The 19,642-nt window shown below is 48.7% G+C and overlaps 1 protein-coding gene across 2 annotated transcripts in view; it reads right to left on the bottom strand.

Annotated features, from left to right (window-relative positions):
- adamts6 (ADAM metallopeptidase with thrombospondin type 1 motif, 6) overlaps nucleotides 1-19,642 on the bottom strand; it is a 480,737-nt gene that overhangs the window by 129,527 nt on the left and 331,568 nt on the right. For both annotated transcript variants that reach the window (XM_072496932.1, XM_072496933.1), the window contains one exon: nucleotides 4,402-4,547. In XM_072496932.1, the coding sequence (XP_072353033.1) occupies nucleotides 4,402-4,547 (146 nt within the window). The remainder of the gene's footprint in view (nucleotides 1-4,401; nucleotides 4,548-19,642) is intronic.

The following is a 19,642-nucleotide window of genomic DNA, read 5'->3' as shown; positions in this document are numbered from 1 at the left end:
AGATGAACTAAAAGGGAAATGGGAAGAAGAGCTGGGGGAGGAGATCGAGGAGGGGCTGTGGGCAGATGCCCTAAGCAGGGTAAACTCGTCGTCCTCGTGTGCCAGGCTAAGCCTGATTCAGTTTAAGGTATTACACAGGGCACATATGACTGGAGCACGGCTCAGTAAATTTTTTGGGGTGGAGGATAGGTGTGCGAGGTGCTCGAGAAGCCCAGCGAATCATACCCATATGTTTTGGTCATGCCCGGCACTACAGAGGTTTTGGATGGGGGTGACAAAGGTGCTTTCAAAAGTAGTAGGAGTCCGGGTCGAACCAAGCTGGGGGTTGGCTATATTTGGGGTTGCACAAGAGCCGGGAGTGCAGGAGGCGAGAGAGGCCGATGTTTTGGCCTTTGCGTCCCTAGTAGCCCGGCGCAGGATATTGCTAATGTGGAAAGAAGCCAAGCCCCCGGGGGTGGAGACCTGGATAAATGACATGGCGGGGTTTATAAAGCTAGAGCGGATTAAGTTCGTCCTAAGGGGGTCGGCTCAAGGGTTCACCAGGCGGTGGCAACCGTTCGTCGAATACCTCGCAGAAAGATAGACGGAATGGGAAAAAGAAGGCAGCAGCAGCAGCCCAGGATCGGGGGGGGGGGGGGGGGGAAGGAGGAACCAGAAGGACTCTCAGGGTTGTTAATATATACTGTATAGTATGTATAGGTCGTTGCTACAGATAATTATATATTGGACTGTTAAATTATATTTTTGGAGAGTGTTACTTGTGACAAGGCAGTTGCCAATTAGGGCTAATTTTCATTTTTGTTATTTATTATTTATTCATTTTTTGTTTATAAAATAGGTCATTGTTATTTGTGTTGTTATAATATTGTGTAAAGGATGCACAATGTACTGTGTTGGTTGACCAAAAATTTTCAATAAAATATTTAATAAAAAAAAAGTAAACTAGAGAAATAAAGAGAAATTTCCAAGAGGTCTGAGGCTAAAGGTACTAGAAAAAAGCTGATCAGTAAAGCCAGATAGAGCTGAAAAGAAGGATGAGACGCCAGAAAGATATCGGAAGTGACTTTCAGGTTTGTGAGATTTTACTAAAGCCTGTGGAACTTGAGTTGAAATATCTATGGAAATTGATGGCTGTATTTTGCAGTATGTATAAAAGGAAACATAAAGGGGGATGATATAAAATCCTGGACTGGATTAACTGTTGAAAGTGGAGCAGAACATTTGTAATGTAAACATGTTAATGCTTAAGGTTAATGTGCAGGTTCAGTCGGCAGTTAAGAAGGCAAATGCAATGTTAGCATTCATGTCAGGAGGGCTAGAATACAAAACCAGGGATGTACTTCTGAGGCTGTATAAGGCTCTGGTCAGACCCCATTTGGAGTAGTGTGAGCAGTTTTGGGCCCTATATCTAAGGAAGGATGTGCTGGCCTTGGGAAGGGCCCAGAGGAGGTTCACAAGAATGATCCCTGGAATGAAGAACTTGTCGTATGAGGAACGTTTGAGGATTCTGGGTCTGTACTCGTTGGAGTTTAGAAGGACGAGAGGGGATCTTATTGAAACATACAAGATACTGCGAGGCCTGGATAGAGTGGATGTGGAGACGATGTTTCCATCTGTAGGAAAAACTAGAACCAGAGGACACAATCTCAGACTAAAGGGATGATCCTTTAAAACAGAGATGAGGAGGACTTTTTTCAGCCAGAGGATGGTGAATCTGTGGAACTCTTTGCCGCAGAAGGCTGTGGAGGCCAAATCACTGAGTGTCTTTAAGGCAGAGATAGATAGGTTCTTGATTAATAAGGGGATCAGGGGTTATGGGGAGAAGGCAGGAGAATGGGGATGAGGAAATATCAGCCATGATTGAATGGCGGAGCAGACTCGACGGGCCAAGTGGCCTAATTCTGCTCTTAAGTCTTATGGTCTTATGTAATTTGCAAAACCTGTACTGGATTTCGGAACGCAAACTGCTAAGGAAAAACAGTATTATGAGAGAAGATTTTAAAGCCTGTTTTTGGGAGTGAAGTTTGGAAACTCTCATGCAACAATCATCTGGAGGGATCCTGAAGAGTAAACCACAGACACTAACTTGGGTTCAGAACAGAATGCGTATTTAACCACAGCTAATCTGTGTGCTTAAAAGGGACTTTGTGTTAATGCGACCACTGTAACTTAAGATGTACTTTGCAATTTGTGTTAATCTTAAAATCGGTGTGTGTTTGTTAAGCTAAGGGGGGAGTAAAGGAGTATTGTATAATAATACTCCTTTTCATCTTTAATAATTCTTTTCTTGTTGTTAGAACTAATTAGTGGTCTTGTGATCTGTTCCTCCGCATTTTATAAAATAAATAAAGTTGCGGTCTTTTGAGCCAGGGTTCCATTCTGGGATCTTTCCGTCCAGTTATAACATGATCGTAACATATCACTGAATCACAGAATAATACAGCACGGAAGAGGCCCTTCGGCCCATTGAGTCTGCACTGACGTATGAAAAACACCTGGGCTGGGATTCTCCGACCTGGCGCCGGGTTGGAGAATCCCCGGGGGGGGGGGGGGGGGGATGCGAGAATCGCGCCCCGACGCCGGCTTCCCCATTCTCCGGCACCATTTTATCGGGCGCCCACGGGATCACCGCCACGCCGGTGGGGGGCTGTTGACAGTGCCCCCCCTCTCCCCCCCGGCGATTCCCCGGCCCCGATGGGCCGAGTGGCCGACGAGTTTGGCCGAGTCCCACCTGGGTGGATTACTCACCTCCTACACGGTGGGACCTGGAAGGTGAGTGTGGGGGGGCCATCCTGGAGTGGGTGGCCTGCCCCGTGATCGGCGCCTACCGATCGGCGGGCGGGTTGGTTCCATGGGGGCCTACTTTACTCCGCTGCGGGCCCCTGTAGGGCTCCGTCATATTGCCCCGGGGGCCGGCGCGGAGAAGAGAACCCCTGCGCATGCGTGGAAATGCGCCGGCCGTTCCACACATGCGCGGACTCGCGCGGTCCGTTCCGCGCCGGCTGGAGCTGCAGGGACCACTCCGACGGCAACCTAGCCCCCTAGAAAGGGGAGAATGTCTCACTTTGGGGGGCCGTTGACACAGGAGTCGTTGGCGCCTGTGTTCACGCCGCCGTGGGGACATAGCCCCATTATTAGAGAATCCTGCCCCTGATCTGCCTGCCTAATCCCATTTGCCAGCATTTGGCCCATATACTTGAATGTTATGGCCTGCCAAGTGCTCATCCTGGTACGTTTTAAAGGATGTGAGGCAAACCGCCTATACCACCCTCCAAGGCCGTGCATTCCAGATCGTCACCACCCTCTGGGTAAAAATATTTTTCCTCAAGTCTCCCGTAAACCTCCTGCCCCTCACCTTGAACTTCTGTCCCCTCGTAACTGACCCTTCAACTAAGGGGAACAGCTGCTCCCTATCCACCATGTCCATGCCTCTCAATCTTACACACCTCAATCAGGTCACCCCCTCAGTCTCTCCTCCAGCAAAAACAACCCAAGCCTATCCAACCTCTCTTCAGTGAATCGTCTCTGTTCCCCTCCGGTGCAATCACATCCTTCCTAATAATAATAATAACCTTTTATTGTCACAAGTATGAAGTTACTGTGAAAAGCCCCTCATCGCCGCATTCCGGCGCCTGTAAGTACTCCAGCTGTGACCTGTCCAAAGTTCGATACAACTCCAACATGACCTCCCTGCTTTTGTAATCTATGCCGCGATTGATAAAAGGCAGTGTCCCATAAGCCTTTTTCACCACCCATTCACCTGCCCTTCTGCCTTTTGAGATCTATGGGCAAACATGCCACGGTTACTTTGTTCCTCAGAACTTCCCAGTGTCATGCCATTCATTGAATACTTCCTAGTCACATTACTCCTTCCATAGTGTATCGCCTCACACTTTTCAGGGTTAAATTCCATCAGCCAATTTTCTGCCCATTTGACCATCCCGTCTATATCTTCCTGTAACCCAAGACATTCAACCTCACTGTTAACCACCCAGCCAATCTGTGTGTCATCTGCAAACGTACTGATCGTACCTGCCACATAGTCATCTATGCCATTTTTATAAAAGACAAACAATAGGGGGCCCAGCGCAGATCCCTGCGAGAGTAACGCATCTAATGGTGCTGGTAAGGAATTATTAAGCAGCACTTAAATTAGTCTAGCAAGCTGCTTCACTGTTAGAAATAATGACAGCCCAGCATGTTATCCAAGTCATGCTATCAACTATTGTCTCTGTCCACGGATATGCGATAAACAGCATTATTTAGAGGTGCGAAAACGCAATATTCAGTCATATTCTTCAGTTGCAATCTTCTGATGCTTGTTAAAGAGAACATATGTAATCAAATTACTGTGTTGTTTTCAAATATGTCTTTTTGCTCTGGCTTACTTTAGTTACTTACGCTGGACTGTCACAGTGCCTCAAAGATGAGGAGACTCCTCCCCCACATGTTCTACTGCATTCTCCCCATATGGACCATGGTCCCCAGCCTCCATTTACACTCTGAGGCCAAGTACCGAAAGATACACATTCACCTTGACAACACCACTGTAAAAGACCGAGAAACACAGAATTAGTTATTTAACTGGCAGAGTACAAAAAGTCTAACAGCTTAAGCAATAATGAATTGGAACAATTAGTCATCCTGGTCCTAACAAAATGTATACTGAAAGATTAAATACCAATTCACTTTTGTTCAACTAGTGGTGCTGGATTTTTACGACTAAGGCAAGTAGCTTGAGTGGGGAAATTACATAATTTTAGAAGATCCTGTTAGACCCAATTTCCACTCAGGGGGGCATGGGCAGGATAGATTCAGGCCTTCTATGGCAGATGGCCATGGAGGCAAATGAGTACCAAATTGGGCTTGCTAGAAGGCTCGCATCGGCTTGGTTCTGTGTCCCAGTTGTTTTGGAAGCTGTTAGACACACTAACCCTTATGCACTCACCCCTTCCCCATAGGGGCTGGTTTAGCACAGTAATAAATCACTGGCTTTGAAAGCAGACCAAGGCAGGCCAGCAGCACGGTTCAATTCCCGTACCAGCCTCCCTGAACAGGCGCTGGAATGTGGCGACTAGGGGCTTTTCACAGTAACTTCATTTGAAGCCTACTTGTGACAATAAGCGATTTTCATTTCATGTCCTCATACCACCCCCCTGCCAACTCAGGCCCCCATCCATCCCCTATATCACTTCTCCAGCCACTTACTAGCATCCACCATGGGAACGTCTTATGAGCCATGTGGAGTGAAAATGACATAAGCTTTTAGCAATCTAATACACCTTTAACACATACACACTTGACAGTGAATAAAACTTCCATTCATGAATTCTATTCAAAGCTTTTGGGCACGATCTACCGGCTGCCTCCCGCACTGCGGGTTAAGGCTCGTCAATTGGACAAAATTGTGTTTATTTAAACTTAGCACAAGGTTGAAATGGTCTTGCTGACTTCCCTCCAATATGAATCAGACTCCTCCCCTTCCCCCTGCTGGCAAAGTTGAATCAGTCAGAAATGGGGGCGGGCTTCTGTATCTGAGTCCCATCTGCCATTGGAAAGCATTGCGGAGTCTTCCTGACTCTGAAGAAACGAGTCTCAGCGGTAGAGTTACCAGAAATAAGATGCTTCTGATCTTGCTCACAAATGTTGTGACATTTCATAGAATCACACAATGGTTACAGCACCGAAGGAGGCCCTTTGGCCCATCATGTCTGTGCTGGACTTCTGAAGGAGCAATTTCCCTATTGCATTTTGCTGCCTTTTCCTCAGAAACCCTGCAATTTTCTTGTTTTAAGTTAATGATCTAATTCCCTTCTGAATGCGTCCATTGACCCTGCCTCCTCCACACACTCGGGCAGTGCACTCTAGATCTTAACCATTCGCTGTGTGAAAACATGTTTACTCATCGCTATTGCTTCATTTACCAACTGTTTTAAATCCATGTCCTCTTGTTCTAAACCCTTCCTCCAACGGGAACAGTTTCTCTCTACTTATTCCGTCCAGACCCCTTATGATATTGAATATTCTGTCAACTCTCCTCCCAACCTCCTCTTCTTCAATTACCAGTCCCAACATCTCCAATCTATCTGAACATTACTGGAGTTCCTCATCTCTGGAAACATCCTTATGACTCTTCACAGCACCCTCTCTAATACCTTCGCAACCTTCCTAAAGAGTGATGCCAAGAACTGGACCCAAGACCCCAGTTGAGACTGAATCCCAGTTGAGACTGGATTATCAGAGACAATCCAGTCGAATTGCTGATGCACTGACCTCCGTGTGAATTGTCTGGGAAGTTTGAACTTCCCCTATTCCATCGGACCTTCGGCAAAAGTCTCCAACTCTGTGCTAGAATTGGAGACTTCGTACAGCTCTGGCATACTTATCCCAATAGTCACCTAATAAATGTTAAGACAGAAAAATCCGAGTCTACCTCCACGGTGATTATACAATTGACCTCCCCCACCCCCACCCCAACACGCAAATGATCCTCCCCCCCCCGACTCCTTGCTTGATGTCCCGACTACCCTACTCATCCTCCGACAACTCCCTATGATTCCCTCAACCCGACTATTCAATTATCCCCTTTATCCTCTAGCTCAAACCAATAATCCCTCCTCCCAATGATGCTAACCAACCCCCACCTGCCCCGACCCGACTAGCCCCCACCACCCGACTACCCCATGGCATGACTACGCGCATACCCACTCACCCATCTATCCACCCCACTCACCTGCCACCCTACCACCTTGCCCACTTGCCACCCAACCCACCTACCACCGACCCATTTACAGTACTGATATATTTACCCTTTCACCCAGCCCATCTACTCATTCATCAATTTATCCATTTACAAACATTCACATTAGATTGCTAGTGCCATAAAAAGGGGCATGTCCAGTCTTTTCCTGATGCTTCAGCACTGCAACGGAGTTTTTTGATGGAAGCTGCGGTTTGCATTTCTGAAGAAGCTGAACCAGGAAGACACGGCCAGAAATGTGGAACTATGTCGGGGTGGGGAAAAGTAGGAGTGGAGCGGCAATCTGACATTGATTGCCACCCCTTGGAAACCGGGGCCAGTGTTATATACAGGTTTAAAATAACTTCCTTGCTTTATTAACCACTCTCTCAACCTGTCCATCCACCTTCAATGATTTATGAACTTAGACACCAAAGTCCCTCTGCTGTTGCTGCTCCTTCAGAGTTTTGTGTCTTTTTTTACATTGTTTCTCTGTGTTCTTCCTATCTATCTGCATTATACTTAATCTGCCACTTGTCCCTGATTTCCATCAAACTGTTCATGTCCTTTTGAATTTCTCCACTATCCTTCTCATGGGAGTTCTCAACACTCCCAATTTTCCTTTCCTCTGCAAATTTTGAAATTGTGCCCTGTACACTAAGGCGTAGGTCAATAATATAAATCAGGAGGAGCATGGGTCCTGGGGATCTCCAATATAAATTTTGCCCAGTCTGAAATAAAGGGCGGAAGACCACTACTCTCTGCTTCCTATGTTGCTTCCATGTTGCTACTGTCCCTCTTATTCCACAAGCTCGAGCTTTGCTCACAAGTCTGTCATGTGGCACTTTTAGAAATCCATGTGCACCACATCAGCAGCGTTACTCTCATCAACCCTCTCCGTTATTTATTTTAAAAACTCCACAAGTTAGTTAAACATGATCTTCCCTTAACAAATTCATGCTGGCTTTCCTCAATTTAGCCACATTTGCCCAAGTGATTATTAATTTGATCCCAAATTAGTGTTTCTAAAAGCTTCCACACTACCAGGGTTAAACTGACTGGCCTGTAGTTGCTGGGCTTATCTTTGCACCCTTTTTAAATGTGAAATTCTCCAGTCCTCTGACATTGCCCGAGTCAAAGGAATATTCAAAAATTATGGAGGTCCTCCGCAATTTCTACTCCCACTTCCTTCAGTATCCTTGAATGCATCTCATCTGGTCCTGGTGCCTTATAAACTTATAAGTACAGACTTCCAACCTGATACCTCCTCCTGATCAATTCTAAACCCTTCAAGTGTCTGAACTACCTTCTCTATCACCATCACCTGAGCAGCACTTTCTTCTTTGTAAAGGCAGATGCACTAGTACCTCAGCAAAGCTCCAGGCCTCCATGTGTTTTTGGTCCCAAACACTCCTCCTCTTACCACTGTTTTGCTTTTATATATATATCTGGAAGCCTTTCTGTTCCCTTTTACGTTAGCTGTCAGTTTCTCCTCATATTCTCTCTTTGTTCCTTTTATTAGTTTTTTTTTCAATTCCCTTTCAATCTTTGATGTTCAGCCTGGTTCTCTATTGTATTACACACCTGACATCTGAGATAGGCACACATTTTCTGCTTCATCTCTTTCATCATCCAGGAGCTCCGGATTTGTTTGCCCGACCCTCCCCTTCGGTGGGAATAAACCTTGACTGTACTTGAACTATCTCTTCTTTAAAGGCAGCTCATTCTTCAGTTACTATTTTCCCTGCCAACCGTTGATCTTGATTTCATAGAATCATAGAATCCCTCCAGGGCAGAAGGAGGCCATTTGGCCTATCAGGTCTGCACTGATTCTGCGAAAGAGCACCCATCCTAGGCGCAATCCCCATCTAACCTTTGGACACTTTAGCATGGCCAAGCCACCTAATCTACATATCTTTCGACAGTGGGAGGAAACTGGAGCACCAGGAGGAAACCTAAACAGACACGGGGAGAACATGTGGACTCCACATAGACAGTCATCAGGGCTAGAATCGAACCCAGGTCCCTGCCGCCATGAAGCAACAAAGCTAACCACTGTGCCACCATGCCGCCCGTTTATCTGGCCCAGATCCATTCTTATCCCATTGAAGTTGGCTTCCCAAGTTAATTATTCTTACTCTGAAGTGTTCCTTGTCCTTTTCCATAACCATTCTAAATGTTATGATACAATGATCACAGTCCTCTAAAATGTTATCCTACGGACACTTGATCCATTTGGCCCACCTCATTCCCAAGAACCAGGTTGGGTAGTGGCTCTTTTCTTGGTGGACTGGAAACATGCTGCTGAAGGAAATTCTTCTGAACATACTCCTTAAACTCTTGTCCCATACTGTCCTTTACACTACTATTATCCCAGTCTATATTGCGATTATTAAAGTACCTCATTATAACTACTCTATAATTCTTGAAATTCTCTTTAATTTCCTTGCAAATTTGTTCCTTTACATCTTTCCCAATAGTTGGTGACTAAAACGAGCAGTGTAATTACACCTTTTTTAACCAAATAGATTTTGTCCTTGACCTTGCTGGGACTTCCCCTCTCTCCAGTACTGCAATTCTCTCCTTGCTCAATATTGCTGACTCGTCTCCTTTCCTTCCTTTCCCATTTTTCCCGAACACTTTGTATCCAGGAATACTTGATACAGTTTTGCCCTTTCAGCCAGCTCTGTTGTCATCACAATATCATATTTTCACATGGCTGTGTCTGTAACTCACCAATTCTATTTACCACACTCTGTGCATTCATATACATGCACTGTAACTCGGATTTAACCTTACTACTTTCCACCGTACTCTAAATCCACTGTACTATTTCCTACCACCCGCTCCCCCCCCCAAAATATTCTTGCACCTCGGTATCTCTCTCTAATATTCCTGGTTCCCATATCGCTACCAAACTTGCACAAAATGAAGTCTGTACATCATTGCGCTTTCATTAGAAATTTGAGTACGGACCACAGTGTCATTCAAAGTTGCTATAGCTGAGTTTGCATGAGTTTCTTAGGCCAATTGAGCGTTCACCAAGGTGAAGGATTGGATCAGAGGAATGCAGCATTTTGTTCACTTTGTATCATCATCAAAGTTAAGTATTACATATCCAGATGTGTGCTGCATCCCAATCCCAATTTCAAAATATGGACCTGTCATTGCATCTGCATAAATGTTTCTATTTTCTGGCCAGAATTCTCCAGCTGTTGGGATTCTCTATTCTCGCCAGCAGCCCACCCTTGCCTGTGGGTTTCCCAACAGTGTGGGGTGGCTTCAATGGGAAATCCCATTGACAAGCGGCGGGAAGTGAAAATCACACCCCCAGTGAATGGCGCATCACCGAGTAACACGTGGCTGGGAACCTTAGAATCCAACCCTCCATTTCAACTTATAGCTTCTCTGAATAACATTGCTAATTTAGTCTTTAATATGAGTTAGTTGAGCATGCTGGTTAACATTCATTAAGAACTGAGTTGTGATTGCCAACTTATACTTAATATCAAACCATTTTAGCCTATAGAAAGGGAAGATTTTCAATCCATCACTAAAAATTGATTTCAAATACAAGTTTTAGGGCTAGGAAACGATCCCTGGAACCACGGGGGCGATTCTCCGAGCCCCACGCCGGGCCGGAGAATCGCCGCAACCGTGCCATGACGCCCCGACGCCGCCGCGCAACTCTCCGCGGTGCGGAGAATCGGCGCCATTTGCGCCGGCACGTTTCGTACGGCGCTGGCCGCGGGCCGCTGTCGATTGCCTGGCCCGGATGGGCTGAGTGGCCGCGCGGATATGACAGAGGCCCGCTGGCGCCGTTCACCCCTGGTCGTTGCCGGCGGGAAGTCTGCGCGAACTGTCGGGGGGTGGCCTGTGGGAGGAGGGGGGGGGGGGCTCCTTCACCAGGGGAGGGCCTCCGATGGGGTCCGGCCCGCGATCGGGGCCCACCAATTGGCGGGCCAGCCTCTCCCGCCCCGGGCCTTCTTCCCTGCGCGGCTGGCTCCTGAACACCGACGCCATGTTGGGTCAGGGCCGGCGCGCTAAAGAAGTCCCCCGCACATGCGCAGGTTGGCGCGGCCCAACTGCGCATGCACGGGTTGACGCAGCGCCCATTTGACGCCGGGAAAGGAGGCCGGAGCAGTATGAACCGCTCCAGGACCATGCTGGCCCCCTGTGGGGGACAGAATATGTCGTACCCGGGCCTGGTTCACACCATCGTGAAATGTGACGGCGTTCACGACGGCGCGAACACTTGGGCTCCATTTGGTAGAATCGTCCCCCACATGTTTGCTTTACTGAAAGTATATTAACACTGAATCAATGTATCTCTTTACTATGTGCTGAATCCAAATAATGCATTCATTAAAATGTACCATATTTGTTTTAAAAATTGTTTTCTGAAAAATGTAACAGCTTTCATTTAAATTAAGTGTAAAACTATACATGTAAAATATGCATCAAATAAAAAAAGCCCGGCATTCTTTTCAAATTTACTCTTTGCAACAACTTCTAAGTTGAGGAAGAATTGTCCATCTTCTGTTCAAGATTTTCCATCATGTTTATTTTGGAAATAAAACAGAAGCATCTGCAGTTTTAAAATATAATTTTGTATGATTATCTTTAAGCATAATTAATCAATGAGTAATAAGAAAAGTAAGAACATTCTTCAAATATAGCACTTTTACTAGTTCTTGAACATGCACGTGATGTATTGAATATTTAGGACTTGGTTGTAAACAAATGTATTATGCTGAATTTGGTGCAATACTTCAGACGTAAATAGGAAATTCAGGCAATGGACAAATGGAACAAATTACTAGGAAAAGCTTTTTAAGTAAATAGCGTGAAGTCATCCAACTAGCTATGTTCCTACGGCAGGCAATTAAGACATCAGATGCGAAGATACTTTGGTGTGATTAAGATCAATAAAAAAGGGGCAAATTAACACATCAACTTTCCTCTTAAACCACGTGTTTATTTGTCATTTTTCCCAGTGATAGTCAACATTGAGATGTGCACAACAAAGGGGAAAATACCAATTGGAAAAATGAGTAGCTGAAAGAATTTGGTCCAATCATAGAATTTACAGCGCAGAAGGAGACCATTTGGCCCATCGAGTCTGCACCGGCTCTTGGAAAGAGCACCCTACCCAACCCCACACCCCTACCCTATCCCCATAACCCAGTAGCCCCACCCAACACTAAGGGCAATTTGGACACTAAGGGTAATTTAGAATGGCCAATCCACCTAACCTGCACATCTTTGGACTGTGGGAGGAAACCGAAGCACCCGGAGGAAACCCACGCAGACACTGGGAGAACGTGCAGACTCCGCACAGACAGTGACCCAAGCCGGGAATCGAACCTGGGACCCTGGAGCTGTGAAGCAATTGTGCTAACCACTATGCTACCGTGCTGCCCTTGAATGAAACACATATTGCTTTTCTAGTGTTAGTGGACCTAGATAGTTGCTTCCAGAGGGCTCCTGTGGATACTTAAAGCGCCAACACTAAAGTAGAAGGGCACCAAAGATCCGTCAGTGGTACAACAGGGTGGATAACAGACTTCATCACGAATTACCAAATGATAACAAAGGTAATCTGTAATGAGGCAATATTTTAAACCCTTAAGGGTAACACAAACCTACAGTGCAACCAGATAAGATAAGTGAAGGGAGGGATGATCAGAAATAGAGACAAGGGGCGCGATCTTCCCACAGCATCGCACCCAGAGCTGGGGTGAATTGCCACAGAGCCCCAAATCGGGCTCCATGCGAGCATGAAACCTCATGTGAGTCATCCGACACATGGCACCCGGCACAATCTGGATCACGCCCAGCCATTAGATTCATTTCAATATATGACGCCGTTTTCACCTGGTGCCCGGGAGTCAATGGCTGCAACTATGAGGCCTCAACCGGGCGCCATTTGGCACTGGTTTCCACAATTGTGGATCAGACCATAAGAGCCCCCCGGTTGGTCGGAGACAGAGCCGGGTAGTACCCTGGCACTCAGGCACCTTGGCATGGCCAGTCTGGCACCCTGAAAGTGCCAACCTGGCATTGCCAGGGTGTCCGGTTAGCACTGCTGGGGTGCCAGGGGCACTGCTAGGGTGCCAGGCTGGTAGTGCCAAAGTATCCAGGTGCCAGGTTGTGGGGGGCCATGCCCATGAAAGGGTGTGGTATTATAGGTATGACGGTACCTGAGAGGCTAAAGTACCATTGGTAGAACCTGTAAGCTTGCTATTGGCTAGAGTGTATAATAGCTCCGCCCTGATAGGCAGGGTATAAGAACCCGTGCCGCCCCAGCAGCCCCCATTCTGTACCTGAGCTGCTGGGAGAAACATCTAGCTTATTAAAGCCTTCAGTTGGACTACAACCTCGCTTTAGTGGTCATTGATCGTGCATCAATTTAATAAGCTAGTTTTTTAAGAAGAAAGGATGGAGCTCCGAACCAAGCCGGAGTGTCTGCAACTTAGCCCCCACGCGGCGAACTCAGCGGCAATCTTTAAGCACTGGCTGGCGTGCTTTAAAGGGTATCTCAAGACGGCCGAAAACGCACCCACGGGAGAGCAGAAACTGCACGTCCTGCACTCAAGGGTGAGCCCGGAGATTTACACCCTTATCGAGGAAGCGGAAGACTTCGATGCAGCAATCGAGCTGCTAAAAGGACACTGTATTCGCCCGGTAAACCAGGTCTACACTCGGCATCTGCTTGCAACAAGATGACAAACCCCTGGGGAATCGTTGGAGGAATTCTACCGCACGCTCCTGGTGCTGGGAAGAAGCTGAATCTGCCGCAAGTTTCGGCGAGCGAACACACGGAACTCTTAGTCTGGGCCGCTTTCGTGGCAGGTATGCTTTTGTCACAAATCTGCCAGCGCCTGTTAGAGAAGGACACCCTGGGTCTCATGGAGGCACGGGCCCTTGCAGGCTCCCTGGATGTGGCCTCCAGGAAAGCCCGCGCCTACGTTCCCGACCGCGCGGCAGCCCCCTGGGCAGCGTGGAACCCCGCAGCGGCCGACCCAGAGACTTGCCCCGTTCCCCCACAGGCGTGCGCTGCAAGGCGGTGTGGCAACCCCGAGGGGCCCCACTGCTACTTTTGCGGGCAGGCCAAGCACCCCTGCCAACACTGCCTGGCCCGCGCATCCACCTACACGGGATGCGGCAAAAAGGGCCATTACGTGTGGGTATGTCAGGCCCGAGCGGTGGCCGTGGTCTCCAGTGGCAAATCCAGACCGCCACCACAAACTTCTCCCAGGCACAGTGCGGCCAACGGTCGCCGCCACCCCCATATGCCAGGGCCACATGCGGACCACGGGCGCCGCCATCTTGTTACGCGGACGCCAGGCTTGAGGGATGGACACCGCCATTTTGTGCACCCCCGGCTATGTGCGACCTATGGGAGACACCATCTTGAATGAACCCCCAGGACCCCAGCTCGGACGACCACACACTGCCTGAACAGAATTCTTAACTACTGCGATTGGCCTCGGTGACTCTGGATTAGTCTTGACCTCGAACAGTCTCAAGCGCTTCGACGACCGTTTTCATCAACGGGCACGAGGCGTCCTGCCTAATTGACTCTGGGAGCACGGAGAGCTTCATACACCCCGACACGGTAAGGCGCTGTTCCCTCCTCATCCACCCTGTTAATCAACAAATCTCACTGGCCTCCGGTTCCCACTCAGTGGAGATAAAGGGGTGTTGTGTAGCAAACCTCACAGTCCAGGGAAGGGAGTTCAAAAATTTCCGTCTCTACGTCCTTCCCCACCTCTGCGCGGCTACACTCCTGGGTTTAGATTTCCAGTGTAACCTTCAAAGTCTGACCTTCCAATTCAGCGGCCCTATACCCCCCCTTACTGTCTGCGGCCTCGCAACCCATAAGGTCGACCCGCCTTCCCTGTTTGCGAACCTCACCCTGGATTGCAAACCCATCACCACCAGGAGCAGACGCTACAGTGCCCAGGACCGGATCTTTATTAGGTCAGAGGTCCAAAGGCTACTGAGGGAAGGGGGTCATTGAAGCCAGTAACAGCCCCTGGAGAGCTCAAGTAGTGGTGGTAAAGACCGGGGAGAAGCATCGGATGGTCATCGACGACAGTCAGACCATCAACAGGGTTACGCAGCTGGGCGCGTACCCTCTCCCCCGCATATCCGACCTGGTAAACAGGATCGCGCATTATAAGGTCTTCTCCACGGTGGATCTCAAGTCCGCCTACCACCAGCTCCCCATCCGCACTAGTGACCGCAAATACACTGCCTTTGAGGCAGACGTGCGGCTCTATCACTTCTTCAGGGTTCCCTTTGGTGTCACTAACGGGGTCAGGGTTTTCCAGCGTGAGATGGGCTGAATGTTGACCGGTATGGTTTACGGGCAACATTCCTGTATCTTGATAATGTCATCATCTGCGGCCACGACCAGCAGGACCACGACACCAACCTCCGAAAATTTCTCCAGACCGCTAAAATCCTTAACCTAACATACAATAAGGAGAAATGCGTGTTTAGCACCGGCCATCTCGCCATTCTCGGCTACGTAGTGCGAAATGGAGTTATAGGCCCCGATCCTGAACACATGCGCCCCCTTATGGAGTTCCCCCTCCCTCACTGCTCTAAGGCCCTGAAATGCTGCCTAGGGTTTTTTAGCTACTACGCCCAGTGGGTCCCCATCCCCTGATCCAATCCACAGTTTTTCCCATGATGATAGAGGCCCGCCAGGCCTTCAGCTGCATCAAAGCAGACATTGCAAAGGCCACGATACACGCCATCGACGAGTCCCTCCCCTTCCAGGTCGAGAGCGATGCGTCCGACGTAGCTCTGGCGGCCACCCTCAACCAAGCGGGCAGACCCGTGGCCTTCTTCTCCCGTATCCTCCATGCCTCCGAAATCTGCCACTCCTCAGTCGAAAAGGAGGCCCAGGCCATAGTAGAAGCTGTGCGACATTGGAGGCATTACCTGACCGGCAGGAGATTCACGCTCCTCACGGACCAATGGTCGGTTGCTCTCATGTACGATAAAGCACAGCGGGGCAAGATAAAAAACGACAAGATCTTGCGGTGGAGGATCAAACTCTCCACCTACAACTAGATCTTGTATCGTCCCAGGAAGCTAAACGAGCCTCCTGACGCCCTGTCCCGCTGCACATGTGCCACCGCACAAGTGGACCGCCTCCGAGCCCTCCACGGGGACCTCTGCCACCCAGGGGTCACTTGCTTTTTCCATTTCGTCAAGACCCGCAACCTGCTCTACTCCATCGGGGAGGTCAGGACAGTCACCAGGGACTGCCAAATCTGCGCTGAGTGCAGAGAGAGCGCACCTGATAAAGGCTTCCCGTCCCTTTGAACGCCTCAGCATGGACTTCAAAGGCCCCCTCCCCTCCACCGACCACAACACGTACTTCCTGAACGTGATTGACAAGTACTCCCGGTTCCCATTCGCCATCAGCTGCCCCGACATGACCGCAACCACCGTCATCAAGGCCCTCCATAGCATCTTTGCACTGCTCGGGTTCCCCGCTTACATACACAGTGATAGGGGGTCCTCCTTTATGAGCGACGAACTGCGTCAATTCCTGCTCAGCAAGGGCATTGCCTCGAGCAGGATGACTAGTTACAACCCTCGGGGTAACGGACAGGTAGAGAGGGAGAACGGAACGGTCTGGAAGACCGTCCTACTGGCCCTACGGCCCAGGAACCTCCCAGTCTCCCGCTGGCAAGAAGTCCTCCCGGATGCCCTCCACTCCATCCGGTCAACCACCAATCAGACACCTCACAAACGTCTCCTTGTCTTCCCCAGGAAGTCCTCCTCCTGGACCTCGCTCCCGACCTGGCTGGCAGCACCCGGACTCATCCTGCTCCGAAAACACGTGCGGGCGCACAAGTCGGACCCGTTGGTCGAGAGGGTCCATCTGCTCCATGCTAACCCCCAGTACGCCTACGTGGCGTACCCCGACGGCCGACAAGATACGGTCTCCCTACAGGACCTGGCGCCCGCTGGAACTCCACGCACATTCCAGCCACCAGTCCCACCCTCCCCTCCACCGCAGCACCTTACAGGAGGATCGGTCCTTCCGCCGCCCCTGTCTAGGCCCCCCCCACCCACCGACACCCCCCGCGGGCGCTCCCTTCCCAGGTCAGCCGTTTTCCCCACCAGCGCCGTCTAGGGGTGACGAAGCTGCCATGGAGATCGAAGCCACGCTCCCGGAGTCACAGACGCCCGAGCCTCCACCGGAGTCACCACCGAGGCTCCAACGATCACAGAGGACGACTAGGGCCCCCGATCGACTGATTGCTTCATTTTAACTGTAATCTGTAAATATAAACCACCAAATGTACATAGCTACTAGACTTGTAAATAGTTACTAAACACTGTACGGAGGTATTATGGTACCTCCATAACTAATTATACCGTGTTGTTATGTTTTGTAGTTTCTGGCCACCACCCCCGCCGGACTTTTTTTTAACAGGGGGTGAATGTGGTATTATAGGTATTACGGTACCTGAGAGGCTAAAGTACCATTGGTAGAACCTGTATGCTTGCTATGGCTAGAAGGGATAATAGCTCCGCCCTGATGGGCAGGGTATGAGAACCCGTGCCGCCCCAGCAACCCTCATTCTGTACCTGAGCTGCTAGGGGAAACATACAGCTTATTAAAGCCTTCAGTTGGACTACAACCTCGCTTTAGTGGTCATTGATCGTGCATCAAAGGGGTGGTGAGGGAAGGTGTGAGGGGGCTGTAGAACGGCTGGTGGGGTGAAGGGGGAGTCCTGAAAGCAGGGGTTCCTGAAAGAAGGTGCAGAGAATAGGGTAGCCTTTCAAAATGGCACCCTGATCTGTGAGGAGTTGGTCTGGCTGGCGGGCTCAGCTCCCCAGTGCAGGAAAACTTTCTAAGTGCGGCCTCGATGAGGAGAAATTCCCTGAGGCCCAAAAATGACTAAGTGCCATGGAATAGCTGTGTCAATCACGGCACTGCAGCCATCGAGAAACACCCTGCCAAATCCGCCCAAAGTATAGCCTGCATTGAGAGCTATTAGCAAGGGGGAAACTAAAGAAACAGCCATGTTGACCACCTCCGTGGGAGCAGTAGCGCCTGGTGTAATGCTTCAGGTAGAGCTGTCTAAACCAAAAGGGCTGACAAAGTGCTAAAAGTAGATTGCTAACTTAAATAAGTCTAAACAACAGCAACATAGGCAGAAGTGAATTTATTTAAAAAGGAACATATATATGAATGCAAAGACGTAAAGGACAATTATTAAAAGTAAAAAGAAAACATCAAAACCTAGCAAAAGTGGAATCAAAGAGAAAACCTGAAGTAAAATATTAAAGCTAACAGTAGGCAGCTTAAGATATATAAAAAGGGTAAGTAAAATTCAGGAGCAGAATAACTAAGATTGCAAAATACTTTTGAATCTTAATACTGTACATTCTTTCAGAACAGCCCTGACTCACCCATTGTTGCGTCTAAGAACACTCTTTAAATGATTTTAGGATTTTGCTTCCACCAATCTACCAGTAAATACATTCCAAGGGTTGATGATTCTCTGTCTGCAGAACCTATTGATATTGGTCTTAAAATTGCCATTTATGGTCTGAATTTCTGTCCCCTCCTAGTTGGATTTAAAATAGCAATCCAACTTTGTCTTAAACATGCCACGTACAATTTAAGTAAGTCTGTTCGACTAATTTTAATTTCCCTTGTTTCCAAAACGAAAAGTCCAAGGGCGAAATTCTCCAGCGAGATCTTCCAGTCCTGCCGAAGTGAGCCCCCACTGCGGGTTCTCCGACAACAGCATGAGCGAGGAATGTAAATCTCCACTGACTTCACCGGAACCAGAAGATCCGACTACAGATGAGTTACCTCCGGTGTGGGAAACCCTACCGTGCGGAGGCTGGAGAATTCCGCCCCAAGAATCGCCAAGGCCTGAATGTATCCGAAATGTTAGTGAGGAACTTTTTCCCACTGACTCTGACAGCCCTGCAGCCAGTTTATGCTCTAGTGTGTATTGACTGGAATTTGGCAGGACTGCCACCCTCTCTTCATCAACAGTGCTACAGTGGCCAGAAAGGCAACTGCATGAAGCTGCCTGAGACTAAGTCCAGGGAACCGGAGACCCAGGTAAGTGCCGGGGTCTCAGGATAGGAAGGTCCTAGGGCATTGCAAGGAAGGCGGTACGGTTCTCAGGTAATAGGCTGGGGGCTGAAATCAGGTGTGGAGATCATCGGGCCTTAAGGGGATGGCACCCCCAGTAGAAGGGGCCCACCTCATGGCCCCTTCCTACCCAAGACCTAAATTCTTTTATTTCTGGCCTTCCCCCATGGACATTCAAACTGCTTGCCAGCCTAAAAATTTAGGCTGGGTTGGAAACGGCCAATTGGGTTGAGGGTGGTCTTCCTGTCCAAGGCTTGTCCGCCTCAACGAAAAATTGCCGCAAGGTCGGTCAGACAGGAACTTGGAGGGAATCCCATCCTTGCAATTTCACGCCACACCCCGCCCCACTCCACCTAAAAACTTCCTGGGGAAGCGTGAAATTCTGGCCCAAGTCTTACCTCCTAGCTCAAACCGATGACATTCGGGAACAGTCTTCCAACCTTACAGCTTACCCACTGCTTAAATATCTCCATGTTTCTCAGCAACCAGAACTGGGTACAGTATTCAAGATGTGGCCTGGCCAAAGGACTATACAGTTTGAACATGACTTCCTGGAACATGTATTTTACAGTTTTGGTAATGTACTTCAACATCCTGTTACTTTGTTTTTGTTTTATTGCTTATTTGGCTGCATTGAGTATTGAGTCCATTGCACCTCCTTCATTTAATTCATCCTTAAATAGTTAAACATAATTTCATAAGAACACAATTTTGTCAATTTTTGACGTTTATACCCCCCCCCAAATACAGGG

This window comes from Scyliorhinus torazame, chromosome 3 (genome assembly GCF_047496885.1).
Source record: "Scyliorhinus torazame isolate Kashiwa2021f chromosome 3, sScyTor2.1, whole genome shotgun sequence".
NCBI classification, from domain to species: domain Eukaryota; kingdom Metazoa; phylum Chordata; class Chondrichthyes; order Carcharhiniformes; family Scyliorhinidae; genus Scyliorhinus; species Scyliorhinus torazame.
Note: the sequence above shows the minus strand (reverse complement) of the source record. Positions and strands in the feature narration are given on the sequence as shown.